At 47.1% G+C, this 23,503-nt stretch overlaps 5 protein-coding genes across 10 annotated transcripts; 3 read left to right on the plus strand and 2 right to left on the minus strand.

The window, feature by feature from the left end:
- Positions 1-55: 55 nt before the first annotated feature.
- On the minus strand, positions 56-2,137 carry LOC100834688 (anamorsin homolog). Of its 3 annotated transcripts, none has more exons than XM_024457109.1 (8): positions 1,969-2,137; positions 1,747-1,890; positions 1,497-1,662; positions 1,265-1,358; positions 898-1,057; positions 678-814; positions 474-548; positions 56-372 (listed from the first exon to the last, which is right to left on the minus strand). In XM_024457109.1, the coding sequence occupies exons 2-8, from the start codon at positions 1,871-1,873 to the stop codon at positions 328-330; spliced, it is 804 nt and encodes a 267-aa protein (XP_024312877.1). In that variant the 5' UTR covers positions 1,874-1,890; positions 1,969-2,137; the 3' UTR covers positions 56-327. The 3 variants fall into 3 exon arrangements, with proteins under 3 accessions (XP_024312877.1, XP_024312876.1, XP_024312875.1); XM_024457108.1 differs by having other exon boundaries at positions 1,139-1,360; positions 1,482-1,662; positions 1,969-2,126; XM_024457107.1 differs by having other exon boundaries at positions 1,139-1,360; positions 1,482-1,890; positions 1,969-2,126.
- Positions 2,138-4,285: 2,148 nt separating this feature from the next.
- LOC100824949 (cysteine-rich receptor-like protein kinase 6) lies at positions 4,286-8,124 on the plus strand. Its single transcript, XM_003560075.4, has 7 exons — positions 4,286-5,181; positions 6,185-6,319; positions 6,530-6,660; positions 6,732-6,942; positions 7,144-7,381; positions 7,456-7,606; positions 7,689-8,124. The coding sequence occupies exons 1-7, from the start codon at positions 4,356-4,358 to the stop codon at positions 7,974-7,976; spliced, it is 1,980 nt and encodes a 659-aa protein (XP_003560123.1). The 5' UTR covers positions 4,286-4,355; the 3' UTR covers positions 7,977-8,124.
- A 456-nt stretch (positions 8,125-8,580) lies between these two features.
- LOC100825252 (cysteine-rich receptor-like protein kinase 6) lies at positions 8,581-12,875 on the plus strand. The gene is made up of 7 exons (XM_003560076.4): positions 8,581-9,662; positions 10,758-10,892; positions 11,096-11,226; positions 11,297-11,507; positions 11,783-12,020; positions 12,099-12,249; positions 12,332-12,875. Exons 1-7 carry the CDS (start codon positions 8,819-8,821, stop codon positions 12,668-12,670), a joined length of 2,049 nt encoding a protein of 682 aa, XP_003560124.1. The 5' UTR covers positions 8,581-8,818; the 3' UTR covers positions 12,671-12,875.
- Positions 12,871-19,833, minus strand: LOC100825557 (cysteine-rich receptor-like protein kinase 6). Its single transcript, XM_024457104.1, has 7 exons — positions 18,819-19,833; positions 14,638-14,763; positions 14,403-14,545; positions 14,051-14,261; positions 13,667-13,904; positions 13,427-13,574; positions 12,871-13,348 (listed from the first exon to the last, which is right to left on the minus strand). The coding sequence occupies exons 1-7, from the start codon at positions 19,639-19,641 to the stop codon at positions 13,082-13,084; spliced, it is 1,956 nt and encodes a 651-aa protein (XP_024312872.1). The 5' UTR covers positions 19,642-19,833; the 3' UTR covers positions 12,871-13,081.
- Positions 19,834-19,910: 77 nt separating this feature from the next.
- LOC100825872 (cysteine-rich receptor-like protein kinase 10) lies at positions 19,911-22,961 on the plus strand. Of its 4 annotated transcripts, none has more exons than XM_014896382.2 (7): positions 19,911-20,896; positions 20,992-21,114; positions 21,181-21,305; positions 21,400-21,610; positions 21,774-22,014; positions 22,103-22,250; positions 22,335-22,961. In XM_014896382.2, the coding sequence occupies exons 1-7, from the start codon at positions 20,050-20,052 to the stop codon at positions 22,671-22,673; spliced, it is 2,034 nt and encodes a 677-aa protein (XP_014751868.1). In that variant the 5' UTR covers positions 19,911-20,049; the 3' UTR covers positions 22,674-22,961. The 4 variants fall into 4 exon arrangements, with proteins under 4 accessions (XP_014751868.1, XP_014751869.1, XP_014751870.1 ...); XM_014896383.2 differs by having other exon boundaries at positions 21,777-22,014; XM_014896384.2 differs by having other exon boundaries at positions 21,184-21,305.
- Positions 22,962-23,503: the final 542 nt, after the last annotated feature.

Here is a 23,503-nt window from a genome sequence, read left to right on the forward strand (position 1 = left end):
TTGTTTCAGTAAATTAATGAAACGGAACACACCTGAAGATTAATTTTCTCTAAAATTGGTTGAACTTCTCATGCCCTTCTCCCTACTTCTTTTCTCACTTGTAATGTCTGAGAAACAAAAATACTAAATAGAGATATACAGAAAAGTCAAGCTCACGCCAATCTGGACAATGCAAGAGCGTGGCAGGGTAGCATCTAACATGACCTACTTCTAATGCTGTTTCTTGTTTTTGTTTTATTGTAAGCATTGCTCATTCTTCACAGCGAACAATGTACTAGCTTCCTAACAAACAAACTGAAAATGTTCCCTATCAGTTACTGCTGCTCTCTACCATCCTATGTCGGCCGAAAGGAAGTTGTTAGGCAGGGAAACCTGGCAATCAGAAAACAGCAGAGTCACTACATTGCATCAAAAATAGCTCAACACATATCCTGAAACTCCTTCATGAATCTAGACAGCAAACAAGTGATTACCTTCTCGCCCAACTTGAATGGTGCGAGGCCTCTGTATGGGCAAGCACCACACCTGAAGGCGTCGCCCAAACCACACTGCAGTTTTAATTTCAAAGAGAATATCATCAGGCAGAAACATAAGTGCATCCATATAGCTAGCAACTATGGGTCTTCGCAAGAGATCGCCAGCGGCATTGTATGTGTACGACCAATTATTCCACTTACACTGCCGCAGGCTGACTGAGGGTTGTCGATCTGTTCTGCAGTGAGCTCCAGCTTCTCCACCTTCTGCTCAGCCTCAGCCCTGCCACAAGTACAGTTCTTGCATGCCTTTCTTGCGGCTTTCACCTTACCATCCCCAACTGGTGAAACAACACTGAACCATTTAGGATACAAACCTAAATATCTTCGAAACAATTGAAGAGTCATAGGGTTTGGTGACTACCAACTGGAAGCTTTGGTTTCTTCAAGTCCTCCTCAGTCAAGAGGACATTTTCGTCAATCAGTTCAGTGTCATCATCAATTTGCTTATTCGGAATTGCTTTTGTTGCTTTCTTCAGGGAAAAGGAAGAGGCCATGGCCCAATAGGGCTTCTTTGCCTTAACCTGCAAATCATGCACGCATGTTAGCGCTAGAGTTCTAGGAAACAAGCCTGCACAGCAGGTCTAACAAAATGTGACACTCACAGTAACAGATTGCACAGTGTCCTGTGAGCTTGTAGCAGAAGCTTGTGCTTCAACAAATCCTCCCATCAGTAGCTTGCGTGAAGCCTGCACAGCAGCCTTAATGCAATGTGACACTAGACCACTCACAGTAACAGATTGTTCACTAGCCTGCGAGCTTGCAGCAGAAGCTTGCACTTCAACAAAACCACCCATCAGTAGCTTGCGCTCGATATGGTTGTTCAGCTAATGCATAGGAAATTAGAAAAAGAATAAGTCTCTGCCAGGTTCGTCAAAAAAAGAGAGAGGAAAGAATCAGTGTAAGCTAAAATAACGTTACAAGACAAAGGATATGTATGAGAAGAACCAGTTCAGATATTCCTCCTTTTGATTAGAGGAGGGAGTGATGCTCTGCACCAGTAAAATTCCTCCAGCTTGGAGCACCCGGTTAATTTCAGCAACCAATTGATCTCCGAAGCTTTCTACGTTTTTTACGACAGAAAGAACAGCACCAACTGACGCATCATCAAAAGGCAACTTCCCGCGCCCTGAACCATGCCAATGCCAACAATGAAAGGTTTTCTGGCAAAACAGATCTAGTCCAAACCAAAAGGGGAAGAGAACGAACTCACCAAGAAGCGAGGCGCATTGCGTGATGACCACCACCTCCTCCCGCGAGACCTCGGCGGCGGCTGCCAGATCCTCCACCGCGCGAAGCGGCAACACCAGCTCGTCCGTCACCGCGAGCGCCGCCGCCATCGATCGTTCGGTTGCAGCTGCAAGCGGGAAAGAAATCGAATTCGCCAAGGATGGACGAGAACAAACTGGATAGGAATTAAGCGGGGTTTTCATACCTAGGTTAAACCAGCAGAGGATGGAAGAGGAACTGGTGGACGTGATTTGGGGTTTGGGGTTTGGGTCGGTAGCTCGGTGCGCCCTGAGTCGAGTCGTGACTCTCCCGTCGAGAAAGCCTTTTTTTTTTTTGACAGCTCCCGTCGAGAAAGCCTTGTGTTAAATGTGCTCCCGAGTCCTGATTGAATCAACATTGTATAAGTAGAAAAACTAACGCCATGGTTCGCACATTTATGTCACTTTGATGCAATTTTGGTGTCAAATTGTTGTCGATGTGCTATATCATGAGTATCCACGAAAATGTGGTGTTGTTTTAAAAAAAAAAGTAAATACACTCGTGGTCCAATTAGTTGAGAGGTGCGAGCAAACTAGTCCAACTCTTTTTAAAAACATCTTAAATTACGATCTTTGTCTATTGTATTTGAACCGCCACATTTTCGTTCAACGCATTGGAGTAATTCTTACTAAATTGAATTTGACTCGGACTCTTAAGTTTTGTCTCTATACAGAATATTCTATTTTATGGGCTACGTGGTCGTACAATTTAGGATTTTCTTTATTTTCTTTTTTGTCAAAAATCACCATCACCACTAATAATAAAAGTATGAGTCGTTCAACACCATCCACTGCACAAATTTTACGCTTCAAATCATTCCAATGACATGTTGTGTATGATGTCAACCTCTGACCCCATACCGTCTAAGCCCGTGAATCCGTACTGCATGTAAAAATCAGCCAACACCAGCTGCCGCACCTCCTCCGGCGCCACTCGCGGCAAAGCTCTTTTCCAAGCCCGTCCTCTGCCGCCCTCACGCGCTGTGCACGTCCGCCTGCCAAATACCGCCCTAGCCACCGCTCACCGTGCAGCACAAGAGCCATTCTCATCCACGCCCCCTTCTCATCCATGACCCTAGTTCTGGCCAGCATTGCTCCCCTCCAAACATGCGCATCACATCCCTTTTTATACAAAAAGGACAGGAGTTCTGTGAACAGGAAAACTATACAATTTACAAGATAAAAATCTGCGCATCACATCCCTCATATGAAAGCATTTTTTCTCCTTTGAATTTTCTTTTGTATGGATGTGAATTCCCTCTAGAAGAAATTAATTCGGGAACTGTATGTGTATTAGCCCGAAGATGGTGTATGTGAATTTAGCATGCTTACTATTTTTTGAAACAACTTCATGTGTATTCATATTTGGCCCGGAAAATGTCAAACTAAATATGTACACCAATGGATCGATGAGCAATCACCGATCGTCAGGGAGGTCTTCCACATCAAGGAACTTTCAACGAAAGTTGTCAGACTTATATTTTCAGAGACAGACTTTTAATATTTTGACAATCATTCAAACATCTGAAATGGACTTCAATTCTTTTTGGACAAACTTACAAAATTTTTAGGATGACACTTCTATTCTTTTGGGCAAATTTTCAAATTTTATTAGATGAGCTTCTATTTTTTTAGCTTTCCAATTTTCACGGACAGTTTTTGTTTTTTCCGTAAACTTTCAAATTTCTGAAATAGACTAAACTGGATTACATCGGACTAGGCTTGACTGGATTGAGCTAGGTTACTTTATATTGTGTTGGGCTGCTTGGTTTGACAACACGCCGCTGCACAGACATGGCGCGATGCTTCCTCTTAAAAATGTGATGTGATGCTCCATAGATGGTATGACTATTTGTTTCTTGGTCGTCTAATTTTTAAGAAAAATAATTTAATTAAGTTGACACATCAGAACTATTGGATTGTGTCATCTTCACTCCTCCCTCTTCCACGTGTTGTTGTTGATTTCTTGGATTAAAAATTTGACGGCTAAGAAAGGTGGCTGATCTCTAATAAAGAACATGCGACTTCTCGTTGGCATAGCAGAACATATTTACAAATGGTGATATGGAGAAGAGAGAAAAACAAGGAGAAAGCTAATTCTACTTCAAAAATTAGGCTCGTAGCTCCATCTTCTTAGGCTGCATTGCGATGGATTCTTATAATTTCTTTGTTCTCACCCATTTTTCACTATTTTCGTATTTGGCTAACCAATTTTTCTCTACTTTTATGTGTATTTTTACGCATCAAATTATAAAATAATTTCAATACAGCACAGAGCCTTTAATGTCAATAAATTGGATATCTTTGTTTTAGCATGTATCTAACCGTTTGTTTAAAATAGATACATTTAGATTTTAACAAATTTGATACGATTAAAATTTAGGAACGGAGCAGCACATTCGGGCAGTGGCCACGCGCGTCATTCACGGGAGTCAAACTAAGATTCTTAAACAGATTGCGAGTCAAACCATCTTTCCTTCAATGATTTACCTTGCCTCTGCTCTTCTTCTCCGATCACCACACCTGAGTAGCTGAGCAGTTTTCGGCGACCACCATGGCCGCGCGGCGCCGCATCTTCGCCCGCCTCGCCGCCGCGCTCCTCATTGCCTTCCTCCTCGCGCAGCTCGCCTCCTCCCAGCCGCCGTGGCAGAACTGCGGGGACAGCGGCAATAATTACGCGGCGAACAGCACCTACCAATCCAACCTAGGGCAGCTCTCCGCCACCCTCCCCAAGAAGGCGTCGGCCTCCCGGACGCTCTTCGCCACCGGCAGCGTCGGATCCGTCCCGGAAATCGCCTATGCGCTCGCGCTCTGCCGCGGCGACACCAACGCCTCCGCCTGCGAGGCCTGCGTCGCCACCGCCTTCCAGGACGCGCAGCAGCTCTGCGCCTACAGGAAGGATGCCGCGGTATTCTACGACCTCTGCTACCTCCGCTTCTCCAACCAGAACTTCCCCGCCACCAACAGCAACGGGAACCCCATCGTCCTCAAGAACTCGCAGAAGGTGAGCTCGCCGGTGGAGGTGTTCGATACCGCCGTCCGCCAACTCCTCAACGCCACCGGAAATTACGCGGCCGCAAACTCGTCCAGGCGGTTCGCCACGGGGGAGGAGGGTTTCGATAGTAGCAACCCCACCATCTACGGGCTGGTGCAGTGCACTCCAGACATGTCGCCGGCCGATTGCCGGAGCTGCCTTGGAGGCATAATTGCGCTGATGCCGCGGTATGTCAGCGGGATGCTGGGCGGGAGGATTATTGGGGTGCGGTGCAATTTCAGGTACGAGGTGACTCCTTTCTTCTCCGGAGGCCCGATGCTGCAGCTTCCTGCGCCGGCGCCTCCACCTGTAGCTGCAAACATCACGCCACCAACGGCGACAGGAGGTGAGTTTGAGACATTTAAATCACTTCTTTTCATCTTTTGTATTAATGTGTATGGATATGAAGTACTACAATAGATAGTCACATTGCTGTCAGAGTTGAGCAATTCGAGATAAAGTTTGTACCAAACAACGAAAGCATCTTAAGTAAATGGAAGTCCAATGGGAATTAGTTAGTTTTCATCACACTCTTGTCAAGATCACAATGTCACATCTCTCTTAACCTTGTCTTGTTTTTTATTCCTGTTTTGGGGTTGATCTAGACATTTCTGATCTTCTGTAGTCCCATAGGCCATAGCTATCAGTTGCTTGACAAAATGACAAGCGGACGGTGAAAAGCACACATGTGTAGAAAAATCCTCAGAATTGCATTTTTTTTAATGCACACATTTGCAGGAATGATTATGAAAAACATTTCCTACTCACTCTGTAACAAAGAAGGTGATTGTGTGTCTTGAAATTTAGCCTGGTCAATTCACACAACTACGATGTGACACTTCTTGTTGTTAATTATGTCTCCAGTAGGCAATATTCATTTTCTCAAAATTTGTATGTGAAGTTCAATGAAAATGCAAAGATTGATGTATTCTTTAGCTAGGCATTCTGGCAATTAGTATCAGAGAGGAACCACCCAACCCAGGTTTGAGCCCAGGTCATCGTGACCCTTCATGAACTAAGCAATACTGGGTGCTCAGAGTGCCGTTTTCCCATTCTTTAATATGGAAAAGTTCAGCAGAAGATGATATTTGTATTGTGAAGTGCTGCTTTCTGTGTTTGACAGCAGAACTAATTAATTCTTAAATCCCGAATAACATGTTCAGAAGTGCCTGACTGCTGGGAGCTACTGACTCTGGGTTAATAATTAGTGATAGAGTGTATGGATCTCTCGGAAAACAAATATGACTAATAAAACAGTTCGCTTGTGAGTGAAACTGTGCCATGACGATCAGGTTTATGTAAACTCTTACTAAGATGTATTCTCTCTGAAAGTGGATTCCTATTTGCAGGAAGAACGGGAATTAAGACTGGGATAGTTCTAGCCATTGCACTTCCTATAGTTGCTGCCCTGCTAGCTATCATTTTGATTGGTCTCTGTATCCGGAGGCAGAGAAGAAGAACAGAAAGAACACGATTGCCATTACGTAAGTTCACCTCAATTTATAGTTATAAATAGATAACAAGAAAATGGATAAAACAATCAACTATTTTATCCATGGACAGGAAAAAGAAGTGTTTTCTCTAACAGGTTATCGGGCAGCCCATATGTTCCGTTTCTGTGTGATTTTTGTTATTTGAAAATTAAAGATTGGAGCTATATATTGCATCATGACTTGGTTGGCTTCTCTTAACAGATTCAACTGACACAGATGACATTGAAAGCATAGATTCACTTATTCTTGATCTGTCAACACTACGTGCTGCAACAGATAACTTTCCTGAGAGCAATAGGCTTGGTGAAGGAGGGTTTGGTGCTGTTTATAAGGTGCCAAACCGTACCATTTTACTTAACATACCCTTTTCAGCTTCAACAAATGAATGTCTGTACTTACCCAGGGTATCCTTCCTGATGGTCAAGAAATAGCTGTAAAGAGGCTCTCCAAGAGTTCAGCACAAGGAATAGGGGAGCTAAAGAATGAGCTTGTTTTGGTTGCCAAGCTTCAACACAAGAATCTTGTCAGGCTTGTTGGTGTTTGCTTGCAGGAAAATGAGAAACTGCTCGTGTATGAATACATGCCCAATAGAAGCATTGACACCATACTTTTTGGTACTATTTTCCATCACCATTCATCAATAGCATAAGAGTACTAAAACTAAGCATTACATCTTTTTTCGAATGAGTTTATACCTAGACAAACACTTGGAAGTTGTGGGTTTCAGATTTGGAGTCTCATCTTCCAACTATTAGAAACACAGTTTGGGGTAAATATGAACTTTACTAATTCAAGATTTCTTGTTCAAATGTCAGACCGAGAGAAAAGAAAGGAGCTAGGCTGGGGAAAGAGATTAAAGATAATAAATGGAATTGCTAGAGGATTACAATATCTTCATGAGGATTCTCAGATGAGAATAATTCACCGCGACCTCAAAGCAAGCAATGTTCTATTAGACTCTGGTCATACACCAAAGATTTCAGACTTCGGCTTGGCAAGGCTATTTGGAGCGGATCAAACACGGGACATCACGAACCGTGTTATTGGAACATAGTAAGTATGATCCAAATTCTGTGACTAGATACAAACTGTGTATAAAATGTAGTGACATTATGCTCTTATTGCAGCGGATATATGGCCCCAGAGTATGCTATGCGTGGCCACTACTCTGTAAAGTCGGATGTCTTCAGCTTTGGAATTTTGATGCTAGAAATTGTGACGGGAAGAAGCAGCAGCGGCTCCTTTAACTTTGATCAATCTACCGATCTCTTAAGTCTTGTAAGTCATTATGCTACTACCCTTGTTATCAGGGAGTTAATTCTTTCTAAAAATACTAAGACAAGTTACCAATTTGATACAGATATGGGAACACTGGACCACTGGAACAGTTGCAGAGATCATGGATTCTACTTTGAGAGGTCATGCTCCAGGAGACCAGATGCTCAAGCTTTTTCACATCGGACTACTGTGTGTTCAAGATAACCCAGCAGATAGACCAGCGATGTCGACAGTAAACATCATGCTTAGCAGTAATACTGTTTCTCTCCCGTCTCCATCCAAGCCAGCATTTTTCGTTTCCAATAGCGGCACATACTCAAGTCCATACTTGGAGTCATACCCTACAGCTTCCACTAAATATTCACCGTAGCATTTCAGGCAAGCAAGTTACTGTGGCTAAGACCAGTATCGCTGTGTTGCATGGAATTAGTCTCTCTTTTTTTCCTTCTAGGAATGTTATTATGATTTTCCTTGCAACTATTGCATTTGAATTTGTAATTTTATTGAAATAGATGACACGAGCCCAGGAGAATACGCTGCTGGATGAAAATGAAAAAAAAATCAACATTGCAAAAAAAATCTTGAAAGCACAAGTATAAATACTACCCATATTAGAGCACTGTCTGCACTTAATTGCAAAACCATGCATTAGTGCACCGTGGCAAAAAAACTAATTTCAGTGCACACAAGGATGCTCTTTTAGGCACTTATTCTTATCCATCTTGTTCAACCACAATATTGAAAGAACATAACAACTGACGTGTGCCTATATTAGAGACTCCAAGATCATCAATAAGTGTGTTTTTGTCTCAGGAGAATTCAATACTCCCTCCGATTCATATTAATTGTCTTAAATTTGTCCAAATATGAATTTATTTATGTTTAAAAAACATTAGATACATGTAATATTTTGACAATTAATATGAATCGGAGCGAGTATTTCTTTTTTTTTCGACTGTTCAGTACTCCAGTCCGGAGAAACCAGCTGCCTGCGGCCTGCCTGAGGCTGATAGGAGTAGCTGTGGCCCCAGACAAGGCATAGTTGACAGTTGACCCCCGCACAGTTCATTGAAGTCAGTACTACTTCCGGACTCCACTGAACTGAGCGAGGCAGAGTGCTACTAAAACCAACAGCTTAAACTCTTCGCCGAGATCACTAATCACAAATTCAGCACACCCACCTGGCCACCTGACCGATTCTCCGCGACCACCATGGCCACGCGTCCCCGCGAAGCCTTCCTCCTCGCCGTCGCCTTTTTCCTCCTCGCGCAGTTGGCCACCGCTCAGCCTCCATGGCAGCTCTGCGGCGACAGCGGCAGCTACACGGCGAACAGCACATACCAATCCAACCTGGGGAAGCTCTCCGCCGCGCTCCCCAAGAACGCCTCCGCGTCCCGGGGGGCCCTTTTCTCCGCCGGCAGCGCCGGCTCCGTCCCGGACATCGCCTACGCGCTCGCGCTCTGCCGCGGGGACGTCAACGCCTCCGCCTGCGAGCGCTGCGTCGCCACCGCCTTCCAGGACGCGCAGCAGCTCTGCGCCTACAAGAAGGACGCCGCCGTCTTCTACGACGCCTGCTACCTCCGCTTCTCCAACCAGGACTTCCTCGCCACCACCACCGACAACGGCAACCCCATGATCCTCCTGAACTCACAGAACGTGAGCTCGCCGGTGGCGGTGTTCGACGCCGCCGTCCGCGCTCTCCTCAACGCCACCAGCGACTACGCGGCCGCGAACAACAACTCCACCAGGCGGCGGTTCGCCACGGGGGAGGAGAGCTTCGACAGCGCGAACCTCACCATCTACGGGCTCGCGCAGTGCACGCCGGACATGTCGCCTGCCGACTGCCGGAGCTGCCTCGGGAGCATAATCGCCATGGCGCCGCAGTATCTCAGCGGGAGCCTGGGAGGGAGGGTTATTGGGATGCGCTGCAATTTCAGGTACGAGGTGTATTCTTTCTTCTCCGGTGGCCCCATGCTGCGGCTGTCAGCACCCACCGCGCCGGCGCCGGCACCACCGCCTACGCCTTTCAATGTGACGCCGACGGCAACCCCAGGAAGTGAGTTAGTTGCAGACACAAAAATCTCTCAATTTAAAGTTTTATCGGACATCTGGGTATGGCTTAAACCATCAACACAAAAAATAATCCCTCCAACTTTGTTCTTCCTTCAGGAAAATTACGTCGTTTGTTCTTTTCTGCACTAAAAATGTCAGATTGCTAAGTACTTCATACTTGTTACATAGTGTATATGTTAGGCTAGGAATTTACGGAAAGCGACCAATAACATCTGAATAATTCATTATCTAGAAATTAACCGTCAACACGTTTTGATAGTGGTGAGGTGTCACATAGCCGCCGGTGTGTAGACCAGTTTCTTTGGTGATAGACATATCATGTAGTCCCGTCGCTGTCACTTGCTAGGAGTACTTGTTTGACGGGTTTGCTTTAGCATGCAAGTCAAACTTACTTTCTGTGAAGCATATATTAAGCAGTCTGATATTTCCAATTGGCGGTGTTAGTCTATGTCACTAGCAGCGCACTACACATTGTTAAATGGACTATTTTGAGGACGTCCAAAACTCATAGTACTACTTTAACACCATGATTTGCTTTCTTTTTGCTGAATAGCGTCGTAGCTCAGGCACTACTTGGTACTTTTCCTTATATTACCTCCGTCCAACAAAGGATGTCTCAAGTTTGTCAAAATTTGAATGTATCTAGACATTCAAATTAAGTCAAAGTTGAGACATCCTTTGTTGGACGGAGGGAGTATATGTGGACCAAACTGCACTAAGCGTCACAATTCCTCAGTGGCTTGACTTCAAAGTTGATTTTCAGGACAAGAGTCCATAGATGTGTATGTAAAGAAAAGAACAACTTGGTTGTAGTGAAATATACTACTGCTACTAGCTTTTGTTTTCAAGGGAGGTTTCATTGCATGGCTCTGCATGCCTCTTGGTCATGCATAGCGTTTTATTGCTTTTCCAACCTCTGCGTCATGCATCAAGACTATGCAAAAAGCCAAAACATATATTACGGAATACTAGCTAGTAGCTACTGAGTGGAGAATGTGTCATACTCTTCACACTTTGTTGAACTGTTACAGAGGTATGCTAAATACCTCTTTCTGAAGTTGATGGCATCTGTTTACAGGGAAATCAGGAAATAAGACGGTGGCTGTTCTAGCAATTGCCCTGCCTATATTTGCTGCAGTTTCAGCTATAACTACGATTTGTCTCTGTTATTTGAGGAGTAGAAGAAGACCAGCAAGCAGTGAGCCACCATCTTGTATGTTTCTTCAAAACTTGACATCATTAACAGCTAGCAAGAAAGTCGATAAATCTATAGACGATAGATTAATTGACACACTGAAGGGATGTTCAGATGTAGTGCCTACTCTTCGTACAATTGAATTTCCTTGTCTCCTAAAACTAAAACAAAGTGTTTTTAGTTAGAAAATATCGAAGTTATGACCCTCTTCTTTCTGGCAGATTCAACTAACCATGAGGACGTTGAAAGCATTGAGTCACTTATCATTGATCTATCTACCTTACGTGCTGCGACGAACAACTTTGCTGAGACGAATAAGCTTGGTGAAGGAGGATTTGGTGCAGTTTATAAGGTACCGATGAAACCAATTCACTTAATATACTCTGTTAGCTTCAACAAGTGAATGCTTACTCCTTATGCAGGGAGACCTTCCTGATGGTCAAGAAATAGCAGTAAAGAGGCTTTCCAGGAGTTCAGGACAAGGAATAGGAGAGCTCAAGAATGAGCTTGTTTTGGTCGCCAAGCTTCAACACAAGAACCTTGTCAGGCTTGTCGGCGTCTGCTTGCAAGAACATGAGAAACTGCTTGTGTATGAATACATGCCGAATAGAAGTATCGACACCATCCTTTTTGGTAATATTTTCTATCATGATTGCAACAATAGCATAAAGTCCATCACCAGTACCAAAACTAGGCATTGTATGGTAAAATCCTAAAGACTTTGGAAGAGAGGGGTGTTTGTTGGTAAAGTTTCAGTATTTAATTCAAATTTGACATGAATAGCAAAGTTTACTAAGAAACACCACTTTTCCGAACAGCGCCCATCTTGGTGGCAAAACACTTGGCAGTTAGGCTACATATATTTGGTGGAAAAACTAAATTATTTTCTTTCCTTGTTCAAATACTAGATCCAGAGAAAAGTAAGGAGCTAGACTGGGGAAAGAGATTAAAGATAATAAGTGGAGTTGCCCGAGGATTACAATATCTTCATGAAGATTCACAACTGAGAATAATTCACCGGGACCTCAAAGCAAGTAATGTCCTATTAGACTCTGATTACACTCCTAAGATATCCGACTTCGGTTTGGCAAGGCTATTCGGGGCAGATCAAACACGGGAGGTCACAAACCGTGTCGTTGGAACATAGTAAGTATAGGGCAAATTATTGTGATAAAAATGGTAAATCAACTATATTACTGTAGTAACATTTTGCCCTTATTGCAGTGGATATATGGCCCCTGAGTACGCGATGCGCGGCCACTATTCGGTAAAGTCAGACGTGTTTAGCTTTGGCATTTTGATCTTGGAATTTATGACAGGAAGAAGAAGCAGTGGCTCCTATACCTTTGATCAGTCTGTCGATCTCTTAAGTCTTGTAAGTTCTTAGGCTGCTCCCAAACTCCTTCTGAAACTAATTTTCTATAGAAGTACTGAGACGACATTTTAATTTGATACAGATATGGGAGCACTGGTCTACGGGAACGATTGCGGAGATCATAGACTCAACTCTGAAAACTCATGCTCCAGGAGACCAGATGCTTAAGCTTTTTCACATCGGACTTATGTGTGTTCAAGATAACCCAGCGGATAGGCCTATGATGTCAACAATAAACATCATGCTAAGCAGTAACACCGTGTCGCTCCAGTCTCCATCCAAGCCATCATTTTTCATCACCAAGAGCAGCACAAACTCAATGGCGTACTCAGACTCGTACCCTACCGCTTCCCAGTCGACCGGTAAGTCAGGAATAGTGTCACCAAATGAAGTCTCAATCACAGAGCTGGAACCAAGATGAAAGAAGGATCGCAGGGACCATCAAAATGTAATCTCGGAAGGAAACAAGAACTTGATTCAGGGAAAAAAACATCCCTAGTACTTTGTGCTACTGAAATTTGTGTATATTTCTCCATTCGTCAAGTAAGCAGTTAACGGCAATGCTTCAGATTCTACGTTTGTACCTGTAAAGTCAGAAATTTTCTGATACGGGGAAGTTCAGAACAGAAGCATAACAGTTTTGTTATTTCTCACGATATTTCTCAGTCATCTCTAAGAACCATCTGATTTCGTCAGGTAGTGAGAACAGGCCAGGCTGTCGATGCCTGACGGCAACGGAGAAACTTTGCAGGCAGCGAAGCAGAGATGCCAAGCATATACACACTTGCATTGCAAAACGACACATTGTTCTGAACTTCCAGGAGGACTGGCCCTACACCGAACCCGTGGACGCGCCCGAGCTGGCTCCGCCGCCGCTCCTGGCGTAGGACACGGGCTTGGGCGGGGCCTGGAGCGACACCGTGCCGCTGCCGAGCATCATGACCACCGACGACATCGCCGGCCGGCCCGCCGGATCCCCCTGCGCGCACAGCAGCCCGATGTGGACGCACCGCAGCGCGTCCGTCCTGGAGAACCCGTCGCCCATGCCCGCCGGGTCTACCAGCTCCGACACCGACCCATCCGCCCAGCGCTCCCACACCTGCAATATTCGCCATTGGGTCCGGTCAAAAACTGCAGGAAAGCGCAGCGCAGCAGGTGTTTAATTCACAGCACTCACGAGAGCCAACAGATCTCCGGATTGCCCGGAGGCGCAGCCGTTGTTCCTCCTCCCCGTCACGATCTCCAGAACCATGACGCCGAAGCTGAACACGTCCGATTTCACGGAGTAGTTCCCTCGCGTCGCGTACTCGGGCGCCAGGTATCCGCTAATAAGCAATCAACCAGGAAACTTAGTCGCCTATGGGCCGGAAAAGACTAATCTGCTGCTACAACATGGATAGATAGTAGTAGTACTCACTATGTCCCAACGACACGGCTGGTGACGCCCTGCGTCTGGTCTGGGCTGAAGAGCTTGGCGAGGCCGAAGTCTGAAATCTTGGGGTTCATGTTGGTGTCCAGCAAGACGTTGCTGGCTTTGAGGTCACGGTGGACTACTTTGAGCTGAGAGTCTTCGTGGAGGTATTGCAGGCCTCGAGCGATCCCGTGTATGATCTTGTGCCTCTTTCCCCAGTCAAGCTGCTCGCTTTTCTCGGTGTCTACGCAACGTTTCATATGTAAGTTCAGAAAGTAGGTAGGAGTGGTCAATTTTATGGGATGCGGCGATCGATGGTGCTCCAGACTGCTGAGAAAATACAGATATACTAGAATATGTTTTTTCACAAACTGAAGTTAGTATTACTACCGAAGAGGATCTGGTCGAGGCTCCGGTTGGGGACGAACTCGTAGACGAGCAGCCTCTCCTCCTGCTCGAAACAGACGCCCACAAGCCTGACCAGATTCTTGTGCTGAAGCTTTGCGACCAAGGCGAGCTCGTTCGTCAGCTCTCCAACTCCTTGTGTCGAACTCTTGGATAGCCTCTTCACTGCTATCTCGTCGCCGTCAGGGAGGGTCCCCTGTGAACATGAAATAGGTGCCAAAGCTTAATTAGAGACCAATGCATACGATTTCATCTTTGTTCTTTCCTTCTTCTTTTTAAGCAAGATTTTATTGCCTTCCGAATTTCTGTTTGTTTAGTAGTACTACTTCAGCAGTACCTTGTACACCGCACCAAACCCGCCTTCGCCAAGCTTGTTGTTCTCTGCGAAACCACCCGTCGCAGCTCGCAGCGTAGATAAGTCCATGAGCATCGATTCTAGGCTTTCGATGTTCTTCGGTTCAGTTGATTGACCGTTGGCATCTGTTGAACGATGGAATGTTTTTTTTTAATGTTAGTGCAAGGGAACTGAATTAATTATTGTTTCGACCGTAATGACATTTGAGAATATTTGCCTCTGGTTTGTGGTCTCTTGGTCCTCCTCCAGATGCAGAGCCAGACAAGAAGGTTGATCACCAGCAAAGCTCCGATGGTTGGCAGCAGAATTACAAGGACCATGCCTGTAACAGTGTACTTCCTCTCTGAGAATTGACCAATGTAGGGTGACAGATGTCAGCTTAAAGGCTTTTTTGGATCAAAGGAGTCAAAAAAAAACCATAAAAATAAGAAAAAGAGTAAATTTCACAAAACAACACATTTGGAGGCAATCGTCTCAAGCAGCACCCGTTTCGCTAATTTGCTAACAACGACCGAAGTGACATTCTTAGGCAATTTGGCAGTTTTCGTTGCAGATCGGACCCAAACCAAATGTAAGGCGACAGACCAACCCGACCCGTTAGCCTGTCTAAGTTCGATCCCTTCCTCTCTCCCAAATCAGCGCAGAGTAGAGAGATGCGTCGGTCCGCGACGGAGTGCGAGGGGAGATTCGCCGATCCGCAATGGCAATTCCTCGTCTGCGCTCCGGCCATGTAGCTCCTCCGCTGCCGAGCGCCACCACATTCCTCCTCGCCCATCACCGGCGCCAGCCTTCGCTCCCGCTGGCCTCCTCCCGCATCCGAGCGCGTTAGCGTGAGCGGCGAGGAGAGGAAGAGGCGCGTGGCGGGCGCGAGCGGGCCGAGCAGGGCGTTGAGATGTGGGGCAGTGGGCCACGAGGAAGCGGCCGTGGTGCGCGCCGTCGAGGAAAGGGTAGAGGTAGGCAGCCGCCGCCGCCATTGTTGGCGCGCGGTGGCGGGCCGAGGAGGTGGAGCGAGCGCGAGCTCGGGGCCGGCTGCAGCACGGTCACACCCACACCGGCGGTGGGGATGGGGCCGGGGAGAGGCAGGCGAGCGGGGGGTTGAGGAGGGATGGCTGGATGGAGCTGCGCGGTGGAGCGGGTAAGGGGACGAGAGGAGGAGCGAGACGGCGGAGGCCATGGGAGAAGCTGATACTCGGGCCAAACGCAGGCTGCGCCTCGAGGGTCGCGGCCTCCTCGTCCTTCGTCGTCGGCGCAGAGCCGCAGAGACGAGGACGACTATCGGGTCGGGTTTGTCATACGTGTACTCTTACATATGGGCCCGAGCTTTAAGAAAAGTTGTTAGTACACCTAAGTCGGTTACTTTAGGCTTGTTGTTACAGTCGACCGGTAGATCTGTGGTTTTTCAGGAAAATTAGTAAAAACATGGGTGGCGTGAGAAGACTGCTCTAAAAACTAATTTACTCTAGGAAAAATGCAGGATTAGAATGGCATGCCATGGTGAATACTACAAGAATAAAAAACACATGAACTATTTGAAATGAAAGAAGTGTTTGGGAAAAACAAAGGAATTTGGAGATTAGATGGTACTTAATTAGTTGGAGCAAGAGAGGAGAGAGACAGAGACAAGTTGCATTGAAACTTTCAAAGGAAAATTTTCAGGAGGTTAGATTCTTGCAAAATTCGGAGGAAAATTTCCTATCGAGACATATATATAAACTTCTAATCTATATTGTGCCTGCGCACTCTCTAGCAATTCTCGGTGCTCAGTTGCTCACTTCTCACCCCTCTGAAGTCTGAACAATATCCATGAAAGCACAGCCACCCATTCCCCATCTCCGCACGCCTCCTTCCCCTCGTCTCCTCCGCTTCGCACGCGCCCCATCCCTGCACGCCTCCTTCCTGCACCGCCGTCGTCGCCCGGGCGCCCCCAGCCCCGGCCTCTCCCTCTGCCGCCGGCGCAGACTTGCCCCCAACCCTGGCCTCTCCCGCTGCCGCCGGCGCAGACCCGCCCCCAACCTTGGCCTCGTGCGCCCTCATCCCGAGCCTTCCCAGCCCCGCCGGCGCCGATGCGCCCCACCCCGGCCTCGGGCGCCCCCATCCCTAGAATCCCCCGTCGAATCCCCCGCAGCCTCCCTCGCTACCACCGGCGCTCCCCTAGCTTCCGCCAGCGACACCCGACCCCAACCCTAGCGTCGCTCACCCTCATCCCGAGCCTCCTCGCCCTCGGTCCCCGCCGGCGCGCCCCCATCCCGGGAATCCCCTGCTGCCCGGCGCGTCACGTTACTGCTGGTGCTGGATTGGGCTCCCCTCCCTTCTTCTTCGACTCTGAGCTCGCTGGCGACGGGAACGGAGACGACCTAGCGGTGATGGAGACGCTGCGGTCGTGTTCATGGGCGCCAGCGTGCTCCCGGCAGCAGCGGACAGGGACCACGAGGTGGCCTGCGTGCGCAGGTGCTTCGAGTACTTCGTCGGGCGCAGGGATCTCATTTCTTGTTGAATGCAACTTCATTTTAGATGTTACATTTGACTGATTTTACATGTAAATTTCAGGTAAGAGTTACTTTTAAGTTTGGTAGATGTAGTTTCAGCTAGTGTCGTTACTTTCATGAGCTTACGAGATGTAGTTTTAATGTTCAAAGTTACTTTTTAATTTTTAGATGTAAATGTGATGCCTAAAAGTTACATCTACTTGTGAGATGTTTATGGGTATTTTAACTAGCAGCATATGTTTCTGTTTTGATTTTGATTTTGATTTGTGCTTGCCCTAGCCCTATTTATCAAGCGGTTAATATACCACCTGTGATAGTCGAGTTTTGAGAAAGATTCATGTGCAATTTTTTCGTGTACAATATGGCCCTTTATTTTTTTTTGTTGAGGGCCATTGAGATCCGAAGAAACATGGGCGGCAGTAGTAGTCTGGTAGAGAAAGAGAAATGCTGATGGGGTAAAAGTTGGGGTGACCCATTCGTGCGTGGTAGGGTATAAGTGAGGAAGATGGATTGTTTATTTGTCGTCGCGCGTAATGCGGGGACCACAATAGGAGGAAAAGAAATGAAAGGTCACCCTATTGGTGCATGGGGACCACAGCGGACAGGTATCTGGTCGGGATGCACTTTGTATGCCAGATCGTGCGCGCGCACTCCCTAGCTGCCTCCATATATAAATTATTCTAGAGCTAGAACCCTCTGTTTTTCATGAAAATTCTTTTGGTCCAGAAAAGGCCTAAATGAGTGTCTCAAAAGCACGAAACACTAGTACAGTGCTATGCAAGTGGGACCGTTAATTAAGATGCAATCACTGAACCATGTGCGTGGATGCTGTGTGAACAAAACCACAGGCGCCGATCCGTTACAGGAAGAACGAAGACAGTACCCTGCCTGCTCCATACGTGGCCTTTTAAAGCAAGTGGCAAAATTATATTAGGAGCACGGGAAAAGTACAAGAAATGTGGCAACCTATTTCCCTCACCTGCTAGCTAAGAACATTGTATCCCTAGAGCTTGTTTGGTAGCAGCACTCATGAAATGAAGTCAAAATTTCGATAGAATTTTGTTTGGTTGAATTGAATTTCATATTCAAATTTCATGTTTGTCTACCACATGGCCGACTTGTAGAATGGGAGACAAGTCCGATAAAATGATACCTTTTCTAGAGGAGTCGGGGGTTAGATATAGGTGTGATTTCGTGAAATTTCAGATTGAATTCTTGTGTCCAATTCCATGCTGCTGAAATCCAAAATGAATTCTATAATTTTAGACCTAAATGATACAAGCCAAACAAACTTTGATACCATTTTATCTCCATGGAATGTCCCTAGTGTAGATGCAAAAATACACAATTACACATCCCTAGAACGGCAACCTTTGTAATAACATATTGTATTACAGGTTTGCTATAAAGTAGTTGCCTGAATTTTAGTTAAAAATCAGTCGACTCGTTTGATCGTTTGATCTTAATCAAACGGCAACACCTAAGAGAGGAAGAAATGGAGATGGCATTTAAATCTTAATCCAACAATTCTGGTTGTCAACTAATTAGATTTAAGCATGCGACCGAGAACTAGCCGCACCCATTGTATTGCATATAGTTACCATTGTACTTTCTCTGATCCTAAATTATTGATTCAAATTTGTTCAAATATGGATGTATCTATTATTTAAAACGTCTAGATATAATATTCCGATAAAAATTTAGGACGGGTGGGATTACTGTATATAACTGGTGCATGATTGCTAAACGACTCTCGCCTGCAGGCTACAGCCAAACAGTCCAACTGTCCAAGAGCAGACTTACGTCAGAGAACTGTACTTACATACGTATCGTCGTCATGAGATAGTGAATGATTTATTTTTTCTAATCATGCGACAATTTTACGATTAGATAAACATGTACACGGACTGACCTCCTCCATCTACCGTCGACTCTGGAGCCGGAGCCGGAGCCTTGGACCCTCCGGCCGGCGCAGCCAGCCGCACCGTGACAGGGCCGTCGAGGAAGGAGTATACCTCGTACCGGTAGCTGCACCTGACCCCAAGAACCCTCCCCCCGACGCGGTCCGTGAACAGCCTCGGCATCTGGGCAATGATGCCGGCCAGGCACCCCCGGCACTGCGCCGGCGTCAGGTCCGGCGTGCACTGCGCCCAGCTGTACACCCTGGGGAACTCCCCGCCATCGAGGTCGGCCACCCCGGACGCGTACCGCCGCCGCGTGGAGTTGTACGCGGCGTAGTCGGCGGTAGCGCCCACGAGCGCGGCCACCTGGCGGTTGAACCCACCGGGGTCCGTCGTGACGTTCCGGAAGTTGATCCGGTTCGTCATCGCGAGGCTGTCCGCGGAGGAGAGGAAACCGGCGTCGGAGGAGTAGTAGAGCACGCAGGGGTCGTAGTAGATGGCGGCGTCCCTGTCGTAGGCGCACATGTTCTGGACGTCCTGGAAGGCCGTGGCCAGGCAGCCGGAGCAGAGCGTGGCGTTGGTCACGTCGCCGCGGCAGAGCGCGAGCGCCGAGACCGGGTCGTCGTCGGCGCCGACGACGGCCGTGGCGAAGAGGCCCGGGGACGACGAGGTGTTGGTGGGCAGCGCCGCCGCGAGGAGGCCGAGGTTGGCCTGGTACGTGCTGTTGGCCGTGAAGTTGTTGCCTGCCTTGCCGCACACTTGCCACGGGTACGCCGCGGCGCGCGCCGCGAGCAGCAGCAGCACCAGGGCGACGAGGATGAAATGGCCAGCCATTGCGTCGTGTGTGTACCACTTGGGACTTGGGAGCTGGCAGGTGGGTGTTCTTATTGAGGAAACGCGGGAGATCAATGGAGAGAATGGACTTGACCGTCCGTTGACTTGACAAGGGCGATCAAATTGAGTCCGAAATAACAATGCCGATCAATGCAGGCAGACCGGCGACTTGGCATACGACCATTCCGGTTCTGGAAAGGAAAACCTCGTGCGCTTATCGTCGTGACGCGGACAAGTTGTCTTTAATTTTCTGAGTTTCTGTCCCGAGATTCTTTCCCTGAGGCTCCTGGCACGTACATTGGCTTGTTAAGCTTATTAATGAAACCGCATAGTGTATAGTTTGGATCTAGAAGTTCAACAGATATAAAAGACGACCAGCAAGTCCTCGTTGATTGTTTTCTGCCAACCATGCTCGCCGGCTACCACATTCCCGCCGTCGCGGTCATCGTCGCCGTGCTGCTTCCGCTGGCCGCCGTGACCGGCCAGCCGACGCAGTGGCGCTCCTCGAAGTGCGCCAGCGGCGCCTACGCGGCCAACGGCACATACCAAGCGAACCTCGCCCTCCTCGCCGCGGCGCTCCCCGCCAACGCCTCGGCCGGCTCCGGCTTCGCCACGGCCACCGTCGGCGCGCTGCCTGACCTCATCTCCGCGCTGGCGCTCTGCCGCGGCGACGTCGTCACGGACGACACCTCGGCCTCGTCCTGCCGCGCGTGCGTCGCGGCCGGGTTCCGCGGCGCGCAGCGCGACTGCCCCGGCAGGAAGGACGCCACCGTGTACCAGGACGCCTGCGTCCTCCGCTTCTCCGACCAGCGGTTCCTGGACTTCGTCGGCGCCAACTCGCCCGACGGCATGTTCAGCTCGGACAGCTCGGGGGACATCATCACGGCCCCGGCGGCCCTGTTCAACGCCGCCGCCGTCGCGCTCATGAACGCCACGGCGTCCCACGCCGTGACCGCCGACAAGTACTTCGCCACGGGCGAGGAGGACTTCCACGCGTCGAGCCGTTACCCGAAGATCTACGGGCTCGCGCAGTGCGCGCCGGACATGACGGCGCCGCAGTGCCGGAGCTGCCTCACTGGATTCGTCGCGAACATACCGTGGTTCTTGAACGGGAATCCCAGGGGCCGAGCCCTTGGGATTTGGTGCAACCTCAGGTACAGCGTGGACCCGTTCTACACGGGCGGCGCAATGGTGAAGCTTTCGGCGCCGGCACCGGCAATCGTGCCTTCAATTGCTATTGCAGAGACGGGAACAGGTTGGGTTCGCTTCTCACTTTTTTTTCCTGTGTCCCGCAAGTTTCGCTCGAGATTTCCGTTTGATGTATCGAATGATCTCAACTGTCCAATTCAGGGAGGAAAAGGAGAATAGCAGGAATCTCTGCAGGCGTCGGTTGTTTCCTACTCCTGATATTGATTCTTGCAGCTTGTGCTTTCATTCGCTTCAAGAGAAGGAAGGCTAACAAGAATGATCACTGTGAGTAACCTGTGGATTGTTCAACCGCTGGATGTTGTAATTTACTGATGCCTCTTTTTCATACAGCAGCGTTGAACGAAATGGCGAGAGTGAAATGCACCGTCTACGATTTCCTTACGCTGCAAGAGGCAACTGAGAACTTCGCAGAGAAGCATAAGCTCGGAGAAGGCGGTTTTGGTGCTGTGTATAAGGTTTAGGAATAAACAAACAAGAGTGCAGGGGAGGGATTCTCTACTACTAAAGTCTGTTTTTTTTTCCTACTGAAAAGAAAATAATATTTTTCAGGGAATCCTCCCGGACGGGCACGAAATAGCAGTGAAAAAGCTTATCGACAGTACTGGACATGGACTGGATCAGATACGCAACGAAGTGCTGGTATTGGCGCAGCTCCAGCACAAGAACCTTGTTAGGTTGGAGGGATTTTGCTTGCATCAGAACGAGATACTGCTTGTTTATGAATTCATCAAAAACGGGAGCCTCGACAACTTTCTATTCGGTATTTCCCTGATTTCCTCTCCATGTACTAAAAACTCCGAACTTCCTCGGAAGTTGCTAAAGGCAATGGCTTGGACTAGTAGATACAATTGAAGGTTGCATTAGTAAGTTAACCTGATGGTTCTGTATTACTTCTCATCAAGTAATTGAACCTTTCGTTGCAGTAGATGCTAGTAGAAGAAACACACTAAATTGGAATGAAGAGTACAACATCGTTCTTGGAATTGCCAAGGGAATAATGTATCTTCACGAGGACTCGAGCATAAGGATCATCCACCGGGACCTGAAAGCTAATAACATTCTGCTTGACGAGGCCATGGATCCGAAAATTGCAGACTTCGGATTAGCCAGGCTGCAAGTAGGAGGACATACTCAAACCAAGACAACCAGAGTTGTTGGAACATTGTAAGCTCATGCATACAATTCAACCTTCTTATATTGCAGATACCAAAATGTGTGCTTCCGTGCCGAACTAACTGTCAATCATCTGCAGCGGTTATATGGCGCCAGAGTATGCAATACATGGGAATGTGTCGCCAAAGATCGACATTTTCAGCTTCGGTGTATTGGTGCTTGAAATTGTGACCAAGAGGAGGAACTGTGGCTCTTGCGAGGCCGACACGGTGAATCTCCTAACTGATGTGAGTGGCTTTGTACATTACGTTGCAGAAACCATATTTCAAGTCTGAAAGTAAATTCTGAAGTAACAAAGTGATGGGGAACAGGTATGGGCATGTTGGACCAAAGGGACTGTATCGCAAATGATCGACCAGTCCCTCGAAGGACACTCTCGAGTCCAAGCGCTAAGATGTGTCCACATTGGGCTGCTGTGCGTTCAATCGGACCCCCACGACAGGCCTGACATTCCGTCCGTCATTTTCATGTTGAACAGGGCCGACATGGAGCTTCAGCCACCAGCACAGCCTGCATTCTTCTTCGGGAGAGACTCGAACTCAGATTCCCAGCAATTGGAGCAAGGCACCTACGTGTACAACCGATCTGATGTGATGATTGAAGATATCTCCGTGAATGGGCTCACTATCACGTATCCATATCCTAGATGAGTCTTTTTTGAGTGTATATTCTAGGCAGATTCTCCCGTACCTAATACTCCATCCAGCCTCAACGGAGTATTAGGGAAGGGCATATCTGACTTTTCACATTTTTGCATTAATAAAAAGTTAAAAAAATATCACTGCTTAAGCAAACAAACTAACCAAGGGAAACTAGGGAATTTGCATAGGATAAATCTGGTCCGCGCGCTTCTCAAAGTAGAAGACGACACATGTCCAGCAGTGAGTGTATTTATCAATGTGTACTTTCTTTAGATAATGATTTATCAATATGTATGAGATGTATTTATGCTATTTTATTTTTCTAAAATGTACATTTCAACCATCAGACTGCACGGCTAGACATATTGTTTGTTGGGATAAAATAAACTAGCGAAATGGCCCTCGCAGACTGCACGGCTAGACATATATAATGCAACATATGTGTATTTTTGTTGCATCTAAATTTGTATCATTTTAGATAATATTTAAAATTTTCTTTTAAACATCAATGAGTTGTGTAGATTTGTATTTATATTTGTATTTTTAATTATTATTTATGTAAGATGAAGCAATAAGCAATTTTTTTTACCCAACCCTGTTTGTATCTATTAGGTCCATTATTAAAAAAAATCGTGTTCATTATTCATTTCATTGGCATGTCCACCTTTTCTAAATTTCTTTTAGCTGACATTCCACACGAAATCGTCATGTTGTGGGTTTGGGTGAGTTTATTGTCAATCAGTTTCCGGCTGGCTATCAATCTTGCATGGCAGATCGATGTAAGAAGGCCAATAATAATTGCTAGCCATGTCTTTCCATTCGATACTGATAACATCTAT

This window comes from Brachypodium distachyon, chromosome 1, assembly GCF_000005505.3.
Source record: "Brachypodium distachyon strain Bd21 chromosome 1, Brachypodium_distachyon_v3.0, whole genome shotgun sequence".
In the NCBI taxonomy this organism is placed as follows: domain Eukaryota; kingdom Viridiplantae; phylum Streptophyta; class Magnoliopsida; order Poales; family Poaceae; genus Brachypodium; species Brachypodium distachyon.